The 16,020-nt window shown below is 36.0% G+C and overlaps 1 protein-coding gene across 3 annotated transcripts in view; it reads right to left on the reverse strand.

The window, feature by feature from the left end:
• DENND5B (DENN domain containing 5B) overlaps positions 1-16,020 on the reverse strand; it is a 269,467-nt gene that overhangs the window by 157,413 nt on the left and 96,034 nt on the right. For all 3 annotated transcript variants that reach the window (XM_077170450.1, XM_077170452.1, XM_077170453.1), the window contains one exon: positions 9,697-10,363. In XM_077170450.1, coding sequence (XP_077026565.1) covers positions 9,697-10,363 — 667 coding nt within the window. The remainder of the gene's footprint in view (positions 1-9,696; positions 10,364-16,020) is intronic.

Below are 16,020 nucleotides of genomic sequence, written 5' to 3' on the forward strand. Positions count from 1 at the left end.
ATATGGGGTAGGTAGATGGAACTAGCTGATGTTCTGGAGAGGCTGGGCCCTCTGCCATTTCAGGATATGTCTGGTCCAGGGACCCATCTGGAGGTTGTAGGTTTCTAGAAAGTTACCCTAGTACATGGAACCTTTGTAGAATCTTACGTATTGCCCTAGATGTTCTTTAGGATTGGCTGGAATGGTTTTGGTTGGGGTTTGGCAGGATTTCATTCCTTTTTATGGCTGAACAATATTCCACTGTATACACACCAATTTTTATTTATCCATTCTTCAGAGGATGAACACTGAGTTAATTCCATCTTTTGGCAATTGTGAATAATGACTCTGTGAACTTCAGTGTGCAAATAACAGTTTCAGTGCCTGCTTTCAATTCTTTTGGGCATATATCTAGTATTTGGAATTGCTGGGTCATATGGTAGTTGTATACTGAGTTGTCTGAGGAACCACCAGACCATCTTTTAGAGCAGCTGCACCATTTTACACTACCACCAGCAATGAAATAGGAACAGCAACGCTCCTATTTCTCTGCATCCTCTCCAACACTTGTTATTTTCCTTTTTTTTCAACAGCAGTCATTCTAATGGTTGTGAAATGGTATCTCATTGTGGTTTTATTGGGCAATCATGGAATTTTAAGTAAGAGGATTTAGGAAGAACTTATAATAGGATTTGGATTTTGGATGGGTAGTTTTGGGAAGGGTCTAAGGAAGTAAGACCTGCTTTGGATTGGGTGCCACTAGAAAGTGAGGTATCGCTGTAAGTCTGATATCCACAGAAAGCAGACTAAAGCAGAGATAGAGCTGTAACTGGTAAGGAAGTGACAGTCACTCATTTAGCCATGAAGGAGATTTTTTGGATTTTGTGGGTTGCACAGCGACTTTGATGGAAGTGGATTTTCTTGTGAAATTATGTATGTCCAATAGGAGAACATTATGTTTTACTTGTGAACATCAGATCAGTCTGCAATATCACTAAGGTCCAGCTGTGAGCGCCAAACCAATTCCTGGAACATCAGAATTTGCTTTTTTCCTTCCTCAGTTATAAGCTAGAACAGCTCAGGATTTTAAGCAGTCAATCCTGTGCCAGTTATCCATTTATTGCCTCTCAGATCTAAATTCACTCAGTGTTTACTCTACAGCAATGGATTGTACTCTTTTCTCTTGTAAGGTGAGAAAAATTCTACACTTTACCAGTAGAGGGCATTGGAGAGTTGCTTCAGGAGGAGGGGTCTTCTCTCCCTGGTTCTGCAGGATGGTGTTTTCCCTATTTTTGCTATTTCTTGCTCCTGCTGCATGGTTCGTCAGCAGTGTGGAGGTGTGAGAACATATGATGGAACACTGCTGTAGCCATATGCCCAGAGACAGAGCCCAGTAACCAAGTTCTCATGGCTCTCTAAACACAGACACTGCACACTCAGATCTTGCACCCAGTGTGATAACCCAACCACTTCTACATGCCTGCTCACAGCCAAGGCTTCCTTGTACCTGGGAGGTTTGTTTTCTGCTTGCCCAGTGACTGAGAAACATCTCTAGCCCAGGCAACATGGTGAACTTCTCCACCAGCCAAAAGGCTGTATCCACATTTTCTCCAATGAGGTATGAGCCCCAGCCTTGAGAAGCAGGCCCCCTTCCAAGTTTGTCCTTCTTTGGGTACCCTTTAGAGCTTTCTTTACATCTTCATGTTATTCTTCTGTCATATAGTCATTATTCTTTTTATTAAATTTCTCTGTTTAAATTACTGTGTGATTTCTGTCTTCTGAGTAGATTCAGACTGAAAGGTTTGGGGTTTTAATCAGCCAAATCCCCAAAAGCTTGGCTCCTTATATACTATCGATGGGGAAAATGTTCAGACTTAGAAAACACAGACATTCCTCAAGTAATAGAAACTGGCATCTCTGGCTCATTTCTTTCTTTGATTATGGAAAACAATACCATGTGAAGAGAAAATAAATTATACGTTTTAATTGCTTCTACTGGACACAAGCTGTGGGTATTCTATGTCTGTTTTTCCCAGTTCTAAACTCTCTTAGATTAGCTGAAATACCGCATAATTTTTAATAATCCAATTACTTAAGGAAACAAGTAAATTATTCTTAACTGAATCAAGAAAACAAAAGGTAGGGCTTTCTTCTTTAAACATGTTTTTTAATTAAGGAAAGTTTCCTTTGATACTCAAAGTAATAAATATTTAAAAGAAATTATTTCATATTTAAGATATGCCTTGGCATTGCCTATGAGGCTTTTCATGATTTGGCCCTTGCCTGTCTCATTTCTTACCACCCATTTGCAGTCTTATGATTTGCTTGCAGTTTTCACTGAATGTGGCATGTTTACACAGGACCCTGAACCTCTGAATATCCACCCTCTCCCTCTATACAGAATTTCCCTTTCCTACCCACTGCCTGGCTAAGTTCTAGTTTTTTCTTCAGGGAACTGTTCCATTGGAAAGTCATCCCTAAACACTTCTAACCATCACTAAAGTCCCTTCTACATACTTCTATAGTAGCCTACCTTTATGTCCGTCACAGCAACTAATAAATTACTATTATGTTATAATGATTTGCTTATGTGTCTCTTCTTCCTACAACACTGTCATTTCCTGGGCAGCAATGACTGTATTTTAAATATCAGCACTTGATACAGGGCCTATACACAATGGGTGGCCACTAAGTGTGTACTGAGGAGTTAAAATGTTAACATTGAAGGTGTGTAAAATTAAATAAAACTATTTGGACACTAAAAAATTACACTTGTCCACATTATACAATAAAACATACTGTAAAGGATTGGCATAAAGTTACAAATACACATCAGAAAAGGTGAAATACTAAGGCAAATTAAAAAAATTTTTTTACCATGAATGATGGGTAAAAAATGAGCTGCTTTTTGCTTATTGCACTGACAAATATTAAAAAAGAAAATCACAGAGTCATGGCCAGGTTCATGTGTCAGTGTGGCTAGGTGTTGGTGCCCATTTGTCTGGTTGGGCAAGTGCTGGCCTGTCTGTTGCTATGAAGACATTTCATAAAATTAAATCATGATCATGTCTTAAAAACCAAACCTAAGAACCACCCCATTCTTGGTACTAAACTGTACTAGCTAGGGTTCTCTAGAGAAACAGAATCAGCAGAAAATATCCGTAGATATAAAATTTATAAAAGTGTCTCACAACCATGGGAACGTAGAGTCCAAAATCCATAGGGCAGGCTGTGAAGCTGACGACTCGGATGAAGGGTCTGGATGAACTTCAAAGGAGAGTCTTCCTGGCCAAAGCAGGAAGAAAGACTGTCTCTTTTGAATCCTCCTTAAAAGCCTTTCAGTGATTAGATTAAACATCACTCATTGTAGAAGGCCCTCCCCTTTGCTGATTACAAATGCAATCAGCTGTGGATACAGCCGACATAATCATGATTTAATTCTAGGAAATGTCCTCATTGCAACAGACAGGCCAGCACGTGGCCAACCAGACAAATGGGCCCCCCAATCTGGCCAAGATGACACATGTACCTGACCATGACACACATTAAAGGTTTGGAGGAAAGGGCATCCTACTTTATGGCAGGATAAATTGTTAGAGCTTTTCTAGATAGTAATTTGGCAATATCTATCCAAAGCTTAAAAAGGTACAGATCACTTGACCTAACACTTCCAATTCTAGGAATTTATCAAGTAATATACAAAAACACATGTACATGGATACTTCTAAGTGCCATGTATAATAGTAAACTATTAGTAATGTGCTAAAATCTAACAAGCGGGATCAGATTAAAATAATTATGGCCAGTTATATAATGAAATATACTGCAGTTATTCAAAATAATACAAATCCACATTTATTAAAACAAAAATTTGCTTGCAGGCGGCAGGAAGCAGCTAGGTATCAAAAACTTGCGGAATCTTATCAATATGGAAATAATCTGTGGACAATGGAATAGTCTATAAGAATAAATAATTTGAATTTAACTTGCAAAGTTTTTTGAATTTGAAATTAGATGCCTTTTTTGTTTAGAAAAGTATATACATATGTTTCAAAGTCAAGTATGGCTTGCAAAATAGATAATGAACTAAATATTGTATAAACTGTTTTCTATATTAAAAGTTGTTTGATTTATAATTTTATAAGCAGTAAAAAGAACATTAATCACAACTGAGTGTCATGATATTCTGTAGAGCCTCCAAAAATCATTGGAAATAGAGAAAGGATGCATTTTGAATTTAAAAAAATATATAACCTCTATAGATAAAAGTATATATTTATAAGAATATAATTCTCTGACATCCATGACTACGTGTTAAAAGTAGTACTTCATTCATTTCATGAAGAGGTTAAGCTATTAACAAAATCTACTGCATTGTACATATCTATGCATGCATTAAGTATTTACATTATTTAAAGTAGATTAAATATAACAGGCAATTAAAAAAAAAAAACCCAGAAACATGAGTTTCATATTTTATATTATTAATAATAAAATTATTATGCTTAGCATTTGTCATATTCTGTAGTAACTGCCACAGTCAATCTGTTCATTTTTATTTTAGTTCAGTGATCTTTTTTAAAAAAATTTCTATTTATGGCAGTATGATGGTCTAGAGATCAGAAATTAAACTAAAATTTCTATATAAAATAATTCTAAAACACACTATTATGAGAATAGATGGATTTGTAAAATATAAAGAACAATATTAAAGGCCAGGAACAAAATGGAAACAATAGTCTAGTGCGTTAAAGCTGAAATTTCTGGCTGTTCTAGGGGCATTAACTGATCCAAGGTGGCTACAGCTTTGGTTTTATTCCCATACTTGCTGAAGATACAGGTGTAATATACATAAATTAAGTAAAAACTCTACAGTTCTAAATTAGAATTGAAAATAACAGAATGAATTCACAAATTATTTTACCTTAAGATTACATGTATGTGTGTGCTGTGATGAATATAAATATACACATCTATAAAAATACATATACACACATATGTCTATCCATACCTTAACTCTGCCAAATGAAGTACCTAGAGAAAATGGTGAATCCAGTAGCAGTAAGTACCAAGACTGTTGAAATATCATTTCCCAATCAAGAAATGTGGGCTTCTTGGAAAACTGGCTAATTCTAGGTCTGGGGCACAAAAAGAGCTTGGAATGTCCTGCCAACCAGATAGCAAGAAAGCTACTAATGAACATGACAGTCATATCAAAAGGATCAAGGAGCCAACTAGAAGAGGTTCCCAGTGGTCAAAGATGGGACAACTGGAGCTAAAATAAGGATACATACAATGAGGACACTTATAAAGTATGGCTAATTTCTTGAGTTCATAATGACATTCATTTTAAAAATGTCTAGCTTGTCACTTCCAGAGGATGACTGGGAACAAATTCATTATCTTGAAAATTAATAAATAAAAGGAAAGAATCAAGCATTCTCTTGCCTTTAACAAATAAACTGCACCACAGGGTAAACAAACAGATGAGTGCATCTCTACACAAAATTATTCCAGCTAATAAATGAAAAATAAATGATGGAATTAGAATGTCACCATTTTGAAAACTCCACTGTATGAATGGATCTACAGATTAAATATCAATGGCTGTTAACATAAAAAAAGAGAGACAATAAAAAAATATGTGCCTCTGCATGAAAGATCCAGACTGAATCTAAGTCTGATCAAGCATCTGGATCTAGCTGTCAAATCGTAAGAAATACAGAGAGCAAAGAACCATTTTGAATTGCTCTGTGAGTATGAAATCAACAAAACCCAGACTTTTTCGACAGATCAAATACTTGGGTTTTCTTATCGATAAAATTGATATGACATTACATAAATAGTAAGGAAAAAGAGTGAAGAGGGGAAAATCTGTAGATTAAAATAAACACAAAAGACGCATCATTTTTTTTTAATGGGCAAGAATAACTATCTCAGATTGCACATTTGAGTAATAAAACCATGAAGAAATATAAGAAAGTTTCTGTAAAAGTAAGGTCAGCTGTTTCTTTCAGAGGGAGGGAAGAGGCTGAATGTGGGAATGAACACAAAGAAGGGTGTCTAGGATGCTGTAAACTTCTATTTCTTGACCTGGGTTGTGGCTACAAGTACACAGACATACACTAAGTTATACACTTGTTTTGTGCGATTTTTGTATCTGGTTTATTTATAATGGAAATTTTTAAAATTAATATTTATACTAGTAATGAAAAATGTGAAGAACATAATAAACTGACAAGAGGTACAAGGCATTTATGAAAAAATTATAAAACTTTACTGAGACATTAAAGAAGAACCTGATAAATAGAGATTACCATTTTCAAGAAAAGGGAGACTCAATAGTTTATAGATGTCCATTCTCCCAAAGCTGGATTCAACTGAAACTCCAATAAAAGTAAGGTGAAAAGAATGGTCCTATCTGATATAAAGACTTATTTTAAAGCAATAGGAATTACAAAAATGTGGCTTAGTACAGGGACAGAAAATTAAGTCAGTAGAATAGTAGTGAGAAACCAGAAACAACCCCCCAACATTTCCGCCTGACACAGGTGGCACTGCAGAATGTTCTAACTGATGAACAGTACGAGGATTACAGGTTATATATATACATTTAAAAAAATAATAATCTGATTCCATCCTTACAACAAAAATTCTTACAGAGTTTTTATAGACTTAATGAAAACATTTTAAATGTTAGAACAAAATGTAGAATATTTTTATGATCTCAGAGTAGAGAAGGATTTCTTCAATATGACTGAAAGCTAAGTTATAAATGAAAATATTAGGTGTATTGTATTACATTAATAGTCAAAGTATTTGTTCATCATAAGACCCCAGAAGAAAATGAAGAGCCAGAAACCAGAAGGAAATATTTACTACACATTACTGACGGGATTAGTAGCTTGAATAAAAAGAAAAAGTAATAAGAAACATGTCTTAATAAGAAGATTCTGTTTCTATAAATTAAACACAGTAATATAAAAATATTGACCAAAGTTGGTTAAATTCTATAACGTTTAGGATACATGTCATGGAAACCCACTTTCTGTATCAAAATATCAGGTCTGCTTTTATGATTTACAAACTTCATAACCAAAAAGCCATGATGCTCACTTGAACATGAGTAACAGTTTGTGATTAGGACGCTGTAAACTATTTCAAGAAAATTTCAAATAGCTTCTACTTTCTGATACGGTTAATTAAATTCATGCAGACTTTTACAAAAGGGAGGGACAGAAAGGAGAGGAAGGAGGAGCAACGGAAAGGCATTTAGGAAGGCAGTGAGTAACTGTTTATTTCCATTGTGAAAAGCACAGGAGGTAAGCAAGGCCCCAGAATGTTCCTAAGACCTTAATTATTGGTATTAAAAGTTAGACCTTAGTGTTTAAATTTCCCTATCATTTATGCCTCTACTATTTCTTTGAAAAGAGGATCATACTCCAATCTTCATATTGCCCTCCTTTAGGTAATTTCAGTCTTCAGGAAAAAGTGCCTCTTTCTGATGTTGGGGTTACAGAAAACAGCTTTCACCTCCTGGGTGCATTCTCTACTTAAAGTTTTAGTTAATTACCACCGCAAAGTGACTATGATGCATATACTCTGTAAATAACAGACCAAATCTGTTTAAATGGGCTGTGAACCAGAATTTCAAATTAGTCTAGAAGAACATTTTCATAATTGAAATTCATCTACTTTGATTCACTTTGGATTATCATGATAATTGTTTGGCATTTGCAATGTTTTCAAACTTCAACAAGCAGATTCCGTAATAAAACAAGAAGTTCGAGCTAATCGAACACAGCAAAAAGAACCCAAAGGGCCTAGGGAAGATCATAAGCAGTGAGATCTACAGTACTATTTAAAAGAGGAAGTATGATAATAGAAGGTTTTTCCTTAAAAAAAAAAAAAAGCATGGCATACAGTACAACAGACCATTTTTTAGTTTCTTGACTGGGAACAAATGCCTTAACTACTTAATTTAACAAAGCTGTATGTGGACCCTCACAACTTAAGATAAGCATAACATGTAGAGGATTATGTGGGACTAAAAGAATTTTAATAATTACAATATCAGTTAGCATTTAATCGGGGCCAATTACACCCTGAATATTTTATACAGGCTTTCTTATTTAACCTTCACAATAAATCAGTTAAGGAAAAAGAAAAAACAGAAACAGTTATCCCCGATGAAGATGAGGAAATGGACAGTCAAGAAGGTTATGGAACACAATTACTAAGTGATAAGAGCAGAGATTTGAATCAAGGATTGTCATGACTTCAAAATCAACATTCTTTTGGGCCCAAAATACTTCTCTAGGCACAACATTAGGAAATTAAACTAAATGATCTTTGAGATCATAATAGTTAATATCAATCAATTAGTTAATAATACAACTGAGTGTATGAAGCGCCCAGCCCCTGTCTCTTCCATGAACTCCCTACCTCTAACCACTTCAGGGAAAAAAAGAAATAAGGAGAAAAAATTAAAGTTAAATCTTTCAGATACAAAAGGCAGAGCTACTGGTAATGATGAGCAGAAAATAAAAAATTTAGCCTGAATATTCAAGAAGAACCTCCTGAAAACAAATACCCAGTTACTGGAACATATTATCAAAGAATATCACACAGGATAAACTGAAGAAAATACAACTTCATGAAGGGCTGTCAACACACAAATAGTGTCAATATACACACAAGATGGGGAAGTACAAATATAGCCTACTTGGCTCAGCTTCACTTATAATTTAAAATAGAAGAAAACAAAAACAAAAAAGGAAAGTGGCAAAATAAGCTTGACAGTAGCAGCTGGAGATTGCACTACAATTCTGTCAGCCTAAACACAAGTTAGCAAACTGCCACTCAAAGAATCCATCGATATACAGGTATCATTTTGTATTTCCCTTTAACTGACTATCTATTAGGAGACAGCATCTCTATTTTCCCTGTGAATTCATATTCATTTTGGAACCAGTACTCTAGTAATAGGGACATTAGTACAGTAAATGAACAGGTAAAATTGAATCTATATTTTGATAATTTCTAAGTATGTGTTGGGAGAACTATGAAAGAAAGAGATCACAAAGATGACTTCTGGGATTAAACAAAATAAAACAAAACAAAACAAAAAAACCACACAGCACTGGCAGAAGTGTCAGACCTAGGAAAGTCATGTCTGTTTAGTGTCTGCATGTCTTTTCTCACTCAAATGAAATATTCCTGCAGGCAAAGATCCAAAGTTGACGGCTGCCTCAGGAAGCTGCAGAGCCAACAATTTTATTCACAGCTTTCCAATGTCAGCTGAGTTTTGATGTGAACCTTTACTAATCTGTAAAGAATGAGAGGTCTATATGTTCCTGGTAGTAATAGGATTCTCTCACTTTGTTTATGAAAAGAAATACATTTCTTTTGTGATAATTATGCATTATCGGGGGAAAAGGTGCCATTTCAATAAAAAATAAAAAAAAAAACCAAATTATCCAAGGTAGTGTGTTTATATTCCTTTCTGTTTTTCTCTACAGCCACAGACACCTTAAAGAGAAGCAATGTCTCAGCCTTTGGGCTCACTCATATATGCTCCTTTTACACAAAACAGAAAAGAACTCTGAACATTAATTATTTGGTTCTAACACTCCTGGAAATACAGGACTCAGAAGACAAGTTACCAGGAGCTTAAGCACCTGTTTTAAGAAAACTTAAATTCCAGGGAAGACCTACCTTGAGAATAGAGAAGGATCTGCATCTCTAAAAGAACACAGGTAAACACCTGTACCAGGTTCTCTAATCCCAGGAGCTCGCAGGCCTCCCGAAGAGGGTAATCAGAGAGGGGTAGTTCATTGGGCCCGGGTCTCTGGCAGATAACTGGTTCATAAACACCATAAAATTTCAGCGATCTCCCTGGAGGTGGAAGAGGAACTTCATAAAGGATATTATGTATGTAGCTCTCAAGTGGCAAGGGTGGTGGTTGCTGTGAGGTAACTGCCTTGTAAAGCTGGATGAGAAATTTCTTGCAGGCCTGCATGAAAGGCAGTGGTGTGATCAAGCATATACTCTTCGAAACATATAGGGTGTCTCTGCTGATGTCATAGGAGTTGTATCGCTGGAGTTTCAAAAGGGAAGTTGTATCTCCCTCATCAATACTGCTTGCCAGTGAGTCCATGCTGCAGGAGGATGAAGCATATACGTTGCTGTAGTGTTCAGCATTGTGCATCTGGTAGAGTGTTTGCATTGCCGTGCAGATTTGCTTACTGGTAACTTCTTCATAAAAAGTCAGAACAAAACCATAGGTACGAGAGCCATCTTCCCTGGTAATTATAAATGAGTGAAACTGAGGGTCTTTATTGTCAGTTTGTGTTCTGAAAGATAGCCCTTTAGGCATGCACAGCTGTGGAGGAAGTGAAAAAAGCATCAGAATGCAGCTCACAAATAACTTCAAACCAGAAAATTTTTAAAAAACATGTTTGTTTTTTAATGTAACAGGACTCAGAAGGACACATTTTATTTAGATTAAACATTATCAGCAGCCTTAAATTAGAAACATATTGTAAGTTCCTCATTTACATGTAAATAAATTTTTTCTTAATAGGGAACATACATACATGGAAAAAAAACCCTTTACTTTGTAGTATTTACTAGGAACAGGGAGATCCTGGATTTAGTCCCAGTATTCCTGTGACAACCTTGTGACTTTACCAAACCATGAAACTTCTCTGAGCTGCAGTTTCTTTATATACAAGTACTAAAATTAGTGACTTGAAGACAAACTGTACAAAGGCAATTTACATGTATTTAATATTTAAGAATTATTTTTATAGTAATAATGATAATGTTTTAGAAGAAAGGGTGACAGCTCATTTGATAAACGGGAAAAATGTTTAAGCCAAGAAAGTTAAATATCATCCCTGATATTTTGAACAATATATTTTATCCCAGAAAAATAAACGTTGAAAAAGGAAAGCTTTTTCAAATACTGAAGCAGAAGGGAAGAAATAAGACATTCTAGGTTATTCTCAGGAGAGACTATGCTCTGGTGTGAACTACACAGGATTAAGTCAAACTTGGGAACAAAATTATCTAAGGAGCTTAAGATGCCATATGTCAGACACTGAAAATACACACGAAATGTTTTAAATAAAAGAAATATTATAAATAAGGGAAAATATGAAGAATGCTGAGGAAAACAACTCATAATTCAACCATCCTCATAAAATAAGCATTAAATTTTACATACTCTTTCCAACTTCTCTATTGTATCTTATTATAATATAGAAATAATACTATTACTACATCACACAATGTACATTATTACATTACATTTTTCTATTTTTTCAGAGTTAAGAACCAATCTGGAACAAAATTTAGAAGCTCTTCCAAATACCTCTATTACCAAGAAAACACAATTTACCTTGAAAGTTACATGTACTTCATTCAAACCATCAACATGCATTTTAAGTGGCTATTATGAGCTCGGCCCCGCGATGGTGATATAATGGTGGGAACTGCAGGCAAGGCTCCTTTTACCCCTACAGAGCATCCAGCGCAGTGATGAAAACATGATTAAAAAATCATTAACCATAAAGTTTGGGAAGTGCTACAACAGGAAAAATACAAGCTGCTATGGAACAAATTTAATAAGAGGATGTAAGTTAGAAAAGAGGGTGCTACCAGAAAAAAATGAAGTCCAAGTTGAAACCTGAGGATGAGTTGGTGTTAGTGAGATGAACAGAAGGCAGAAGACGATTCCAGGCAGTGAAGACAACATGTGCAAAAGCCAAGAAGATAGAATACGAGAGTTTGAGGAAGTGAAAGAAATTCAATCTGGTTAGAGTACAGAATGGGTGTCCTGGCTGCGCCTCGTGGCCACTTTATACCACGGTCCTTCCCTCCTCTTTAAAATCCCTCAGCTTTGCAGCTCATGCCATAAGATTATTCCATCACACTTCGGATATTGTTTTTATCCAAATTTACTTCATGAGCAATTTCTTCCATGATTTTAAATATACACTGTCAACTACCAAATTTACTACTGCATGAACTTGACTCACTTTCTAAACTATTTTAAAGAACTATTTAACATTCCTTTCCTCAAAAATTACCACATCCCAAAGTGACATCCTAATCTCCTCCAAGCCTGCTTTTCCCCATATCGGTCTTCCCTGCAACTTCATCCATTTTGTTTTCTGAGGACAAAATTCTTTCAGTCATCTGTGACTTCTTTTTTTTCTCTTTCAACTCATTATCCCATCCATCAGCAAATATTATCAGTTCTACCTTCAAAAATATATTGAGAATCACATTACTTCTATCTTCACTCTTATCACCGTAATCTAAACCCCCTTCATCTCCTGCCCTGATGACTGTAATATCCTTCTAACCAGTCTCCCTGCTTTTGCCCTTGCCCCCGATAATCCATTCCCAGCATAGCAGCCAGAATGATTCTTCAAAAATAAGTTAGATCTTGTCGTATTTTTCAAAACTCTCAAACTGCCTCCCATCTCACTAAAAGTCAAAAGCTTTACAGTAGTCTCCTTGGTTTCAGCAACCTCTCTGCCCTTCTCTCCTATTAGTCTTTAGCTCACATACTCTGCTCCACCAATACCGGCCACAGTGCTGTCCACACCACTAACAAGCCTCTGCCAACATTTGTTACACCTCTGTCTAGAAGCATCTTCCTCCAGGTAGCCACATGGCTCACTACCGGTGGTAGACAGTATTTTCCAAAAGTGGCTCTAACAATAGTTTTAGCTCCACATGCTCTTCAAGACACCCCTCTTCCTGATCCTGGGTGGGCTTCTGAGAGTGCCTATACCAGGGGAGCAAACTTTTTTTGTAAAGAGCCCATATAGTAATATTAGGCTCAATAAGCCATATGTTCTTTGTCAAAACAACTCTGCCATTGTAGAAGGAAAGCAGCTGTGGATTACAAGTAAAAGAATGGGTATGGCAATGTTCACATAAAACAATATTTGAAAAAAATCAAGCAGTGAGCTGGATTTGGCTGGAGGGCCATAGTTACCTGGCCAAGGAAAAAGAATGTGATGGAAGTGACAATTGACATTTAGTGATTTCTGGGGCAAGGCGAAAAAGGCACTAACTAGAGCTTCCGCCTCTCTCTGGTCAGACATCCTGGGATCCCTCAGCAGCACATTAAGAAGTGTGGCTAACTGATGATATTTTATGGTCCTTGCGATGTAAGCTGTTTTTCCAATTCACATACCTTTTCTTGTGAAGCAAAACAGAGTACTGATGGCATTGTGAAATGCTTGGCTGGTAAATATCTCTCGGCATTTTGTCTCGCTCTCATCACCGAACTTAAAAATCCAGCATTTGATAAAGTAACTGACAGAAATTACTGTACCAACTGGTGTAGTAAGGAAAATGAAGGAAAGGAAAATATTCCTTCCTTCAATGATATGAGTTCATTTTTTAAAAAATAGCATGTATGTACATTAGAAAAACTATATATTAAAATTGGTAAGCTTTGACTGTTTCACCTGTTTTGATTTTTAGTTTATGAGGTGGGGTCAGAAAGAAGAGTAACAGATTTCAGTTTCGAAGTCTGATAAGTCAGAACATTTTATTTTTACATTCTAACATTGTGGATTACTGGGTATTCTATATGTATGAATACTGTGACATATTTTCCAACTTTGCCTAGGTACCATTGTACCTAAGAAAGGCCACCTGTTTTGATCTTCATTAGCATTGCCCTCACCTGGAAATTTGGAACAGTTCACAAAAAACTTCAGCAGTTTGCAAACTCAGTACCTGCAGAAATCATAGCTATTCACCAAAATACACAGATTAAGTGCAGGTGCATGATATTATGGAAACTGTTTGGTAAAACAAAACATAATTTACGCACAACTCCATTTTAAATAATCTTTATAGATGCAGCTTTGACTTTGAATGGAATTCCAGATAATGTGCTGTTGTACAATCACAAGATTCTAGAAAATGTGAATTACAGTAATTGTTTCTGCAAAAAAAAAAAAGAAGTTTGGCTAAACTGAGGATGCCATTCTGGAGTGACCACATGGAGAGATGGCACAGAGAAAGCCCCAGCTGAGCTCATCCACGAGATAAACATGAATGAGCAAGCCTTCAGATGTCTCTAGTTCTCAGCCTTCAAATTGCTCTAAATGGCACCAAACAGATTAGAAAGGGGTTGCCCCACCAATCCACACCCAAATCACAGATGTATAAGGAAAATAAAATAATTTTGTTTTAAATCAAGAGTCAGCAAACTACATCCTTGGATTAAATCAGTCTGCTACTTTTTTTTTAAGTCCTAGGAATGCAAGGTTGACTGAATATTTGAAAATAAATTAAGGTAGTATACTGTATCAACCAACCAAGGAAGAAAAACAGCATGATCACCTCAACAGATGCAGAAATGGCACTGACAAACTAACATCCTCTCATGACAATAAACAACAATGATGACACAGCAGCCAAGATTTATTGAGTACTAACCCCATGCCATTCTGTGCAAATGCTTTGCATTAGGAAAACTGCTTGAAAAAGTCACAGGTGAAAAATGGCAATTAGGAAGTGGACCTAGATGAATCTGCCACTGGAGCCCATGATTTTAAATGCTACATTCTGCTGAAACTGCAAGGTGTTTTCAGGGTTAAAATCTGGTAAAGTTCCCAAAACTCACTGCCGATAGTCAGATGAAATTTGTAAATTGTAAAGACTTTATTCATAGTCCAGTTCATTAAGCTTCTATCAAAAAGATGGAAAAGTAGGCATTTACTGAGAAACTGTCCTAATAAAAATTATCCTAAAAGAATACATGAAAAATATTTCTTAAGAACTGGACAGCTTGAACATATCACCTTGAACAATATTACAGAATTCTAGAAGTATTGAACTCACAATTAAATTATTTCTTATTTGGAAGTAATTGTGTCTGCAGTACTCTTTATGATGCCAGTATAACATAAGGCTGATAGAAATGACAATGGTCACTTTAATCCGAACCCATTCCTTAACTGGCTTGTCTGCCCCCTTGAAAGTTCTCATCTTAACAGTTACCTCCAGAAACCTTCCTTGTGGATTCCTGCAGCACTTGAACTTTAATATTATCATAGCATTTATTACATTGTACCATAATTGTAAGAATTGTTCCCATCTTCCACTAGACTATGCCTCGTTCAGCTCTGTATCTCCAGCATGCATTCTACCACTAAGCACAGAACTGGTAGTGTATGGATGAATAAATAAATGTACACGAGACTATGGTTTTATACTCTTGAAAAATGTGTACAGGATTTAGATGATCATATAATAACCCAGGTGTTTTCAATCTTTATTAAGCAAATCAATTACCCTGTTCATAACAAAATGTATGCAAATACCCAATATGTCAGAAAAAGATGTGAAGCTACTCTGGAGGAACGAGAGGTTAGCAGGGCCACCTGAGGGGAATGGATGAACCACAAGAAGAACTCTTGGAAATCCTCAGACTTCATAAAACAAGTTTCAAAACCACAGTTTTAATTTATTACAGAAGGAAGAAAGATAGTCAATGAAAATGAATATAGGAAAGAGACAATGTGTATTTTACACTTTCCGTGTTGGTTATTGTGTTGATTTTTCTTTTAATTAAGTCTTTGAGAGGCTCCTGACTTTGGATATGTTGATTAAAGACCTTCGGGGATGGGAAGGGGGTTGGGAGGAGAGTCTTCTCTGAACAAGAACAACTTGGATTAAATTTGAAAACACTGAGGCCCTTCTGAAATTCTATTGTTCACACAGCCTAATATATAAAACCTGTACAAGAACTGATCAGAAATGTCATCTGTAATGCCAGAGATTTAAGATGTCAAATATTTGAGTATGATAGTTTCACGTAACTAAAACATCCCTGGGTAACATCACTATTCTTATCATGATAGTTTACAGAGATGGGCTTCCGCAGATGAGTAAGCAACTTAAGCCCGGGAAGGGATCGGTTGTGCTTCTCCTGGCCTCACTGGTGAGGAAGTCTGCCACTTGTTTTTGTAAACAGTTTTACTGGAACACAGCTACATTCAT

Source organism: Tamandua tetradactyla, chromosome 7, assembly GCF_023851605.1.
Source record: "Tamandua tetradactyla isolate mTamTet1 chromosome 7, mTamTet1.pri, whole genome shotgun sequence".
Taxonomy (NCBI): Eukaryota; Metazoa; Chordata; class Mammalia; order Pilosa; family Myrmecophagidae; genus Tamandua; species Tamandua tetradactyla.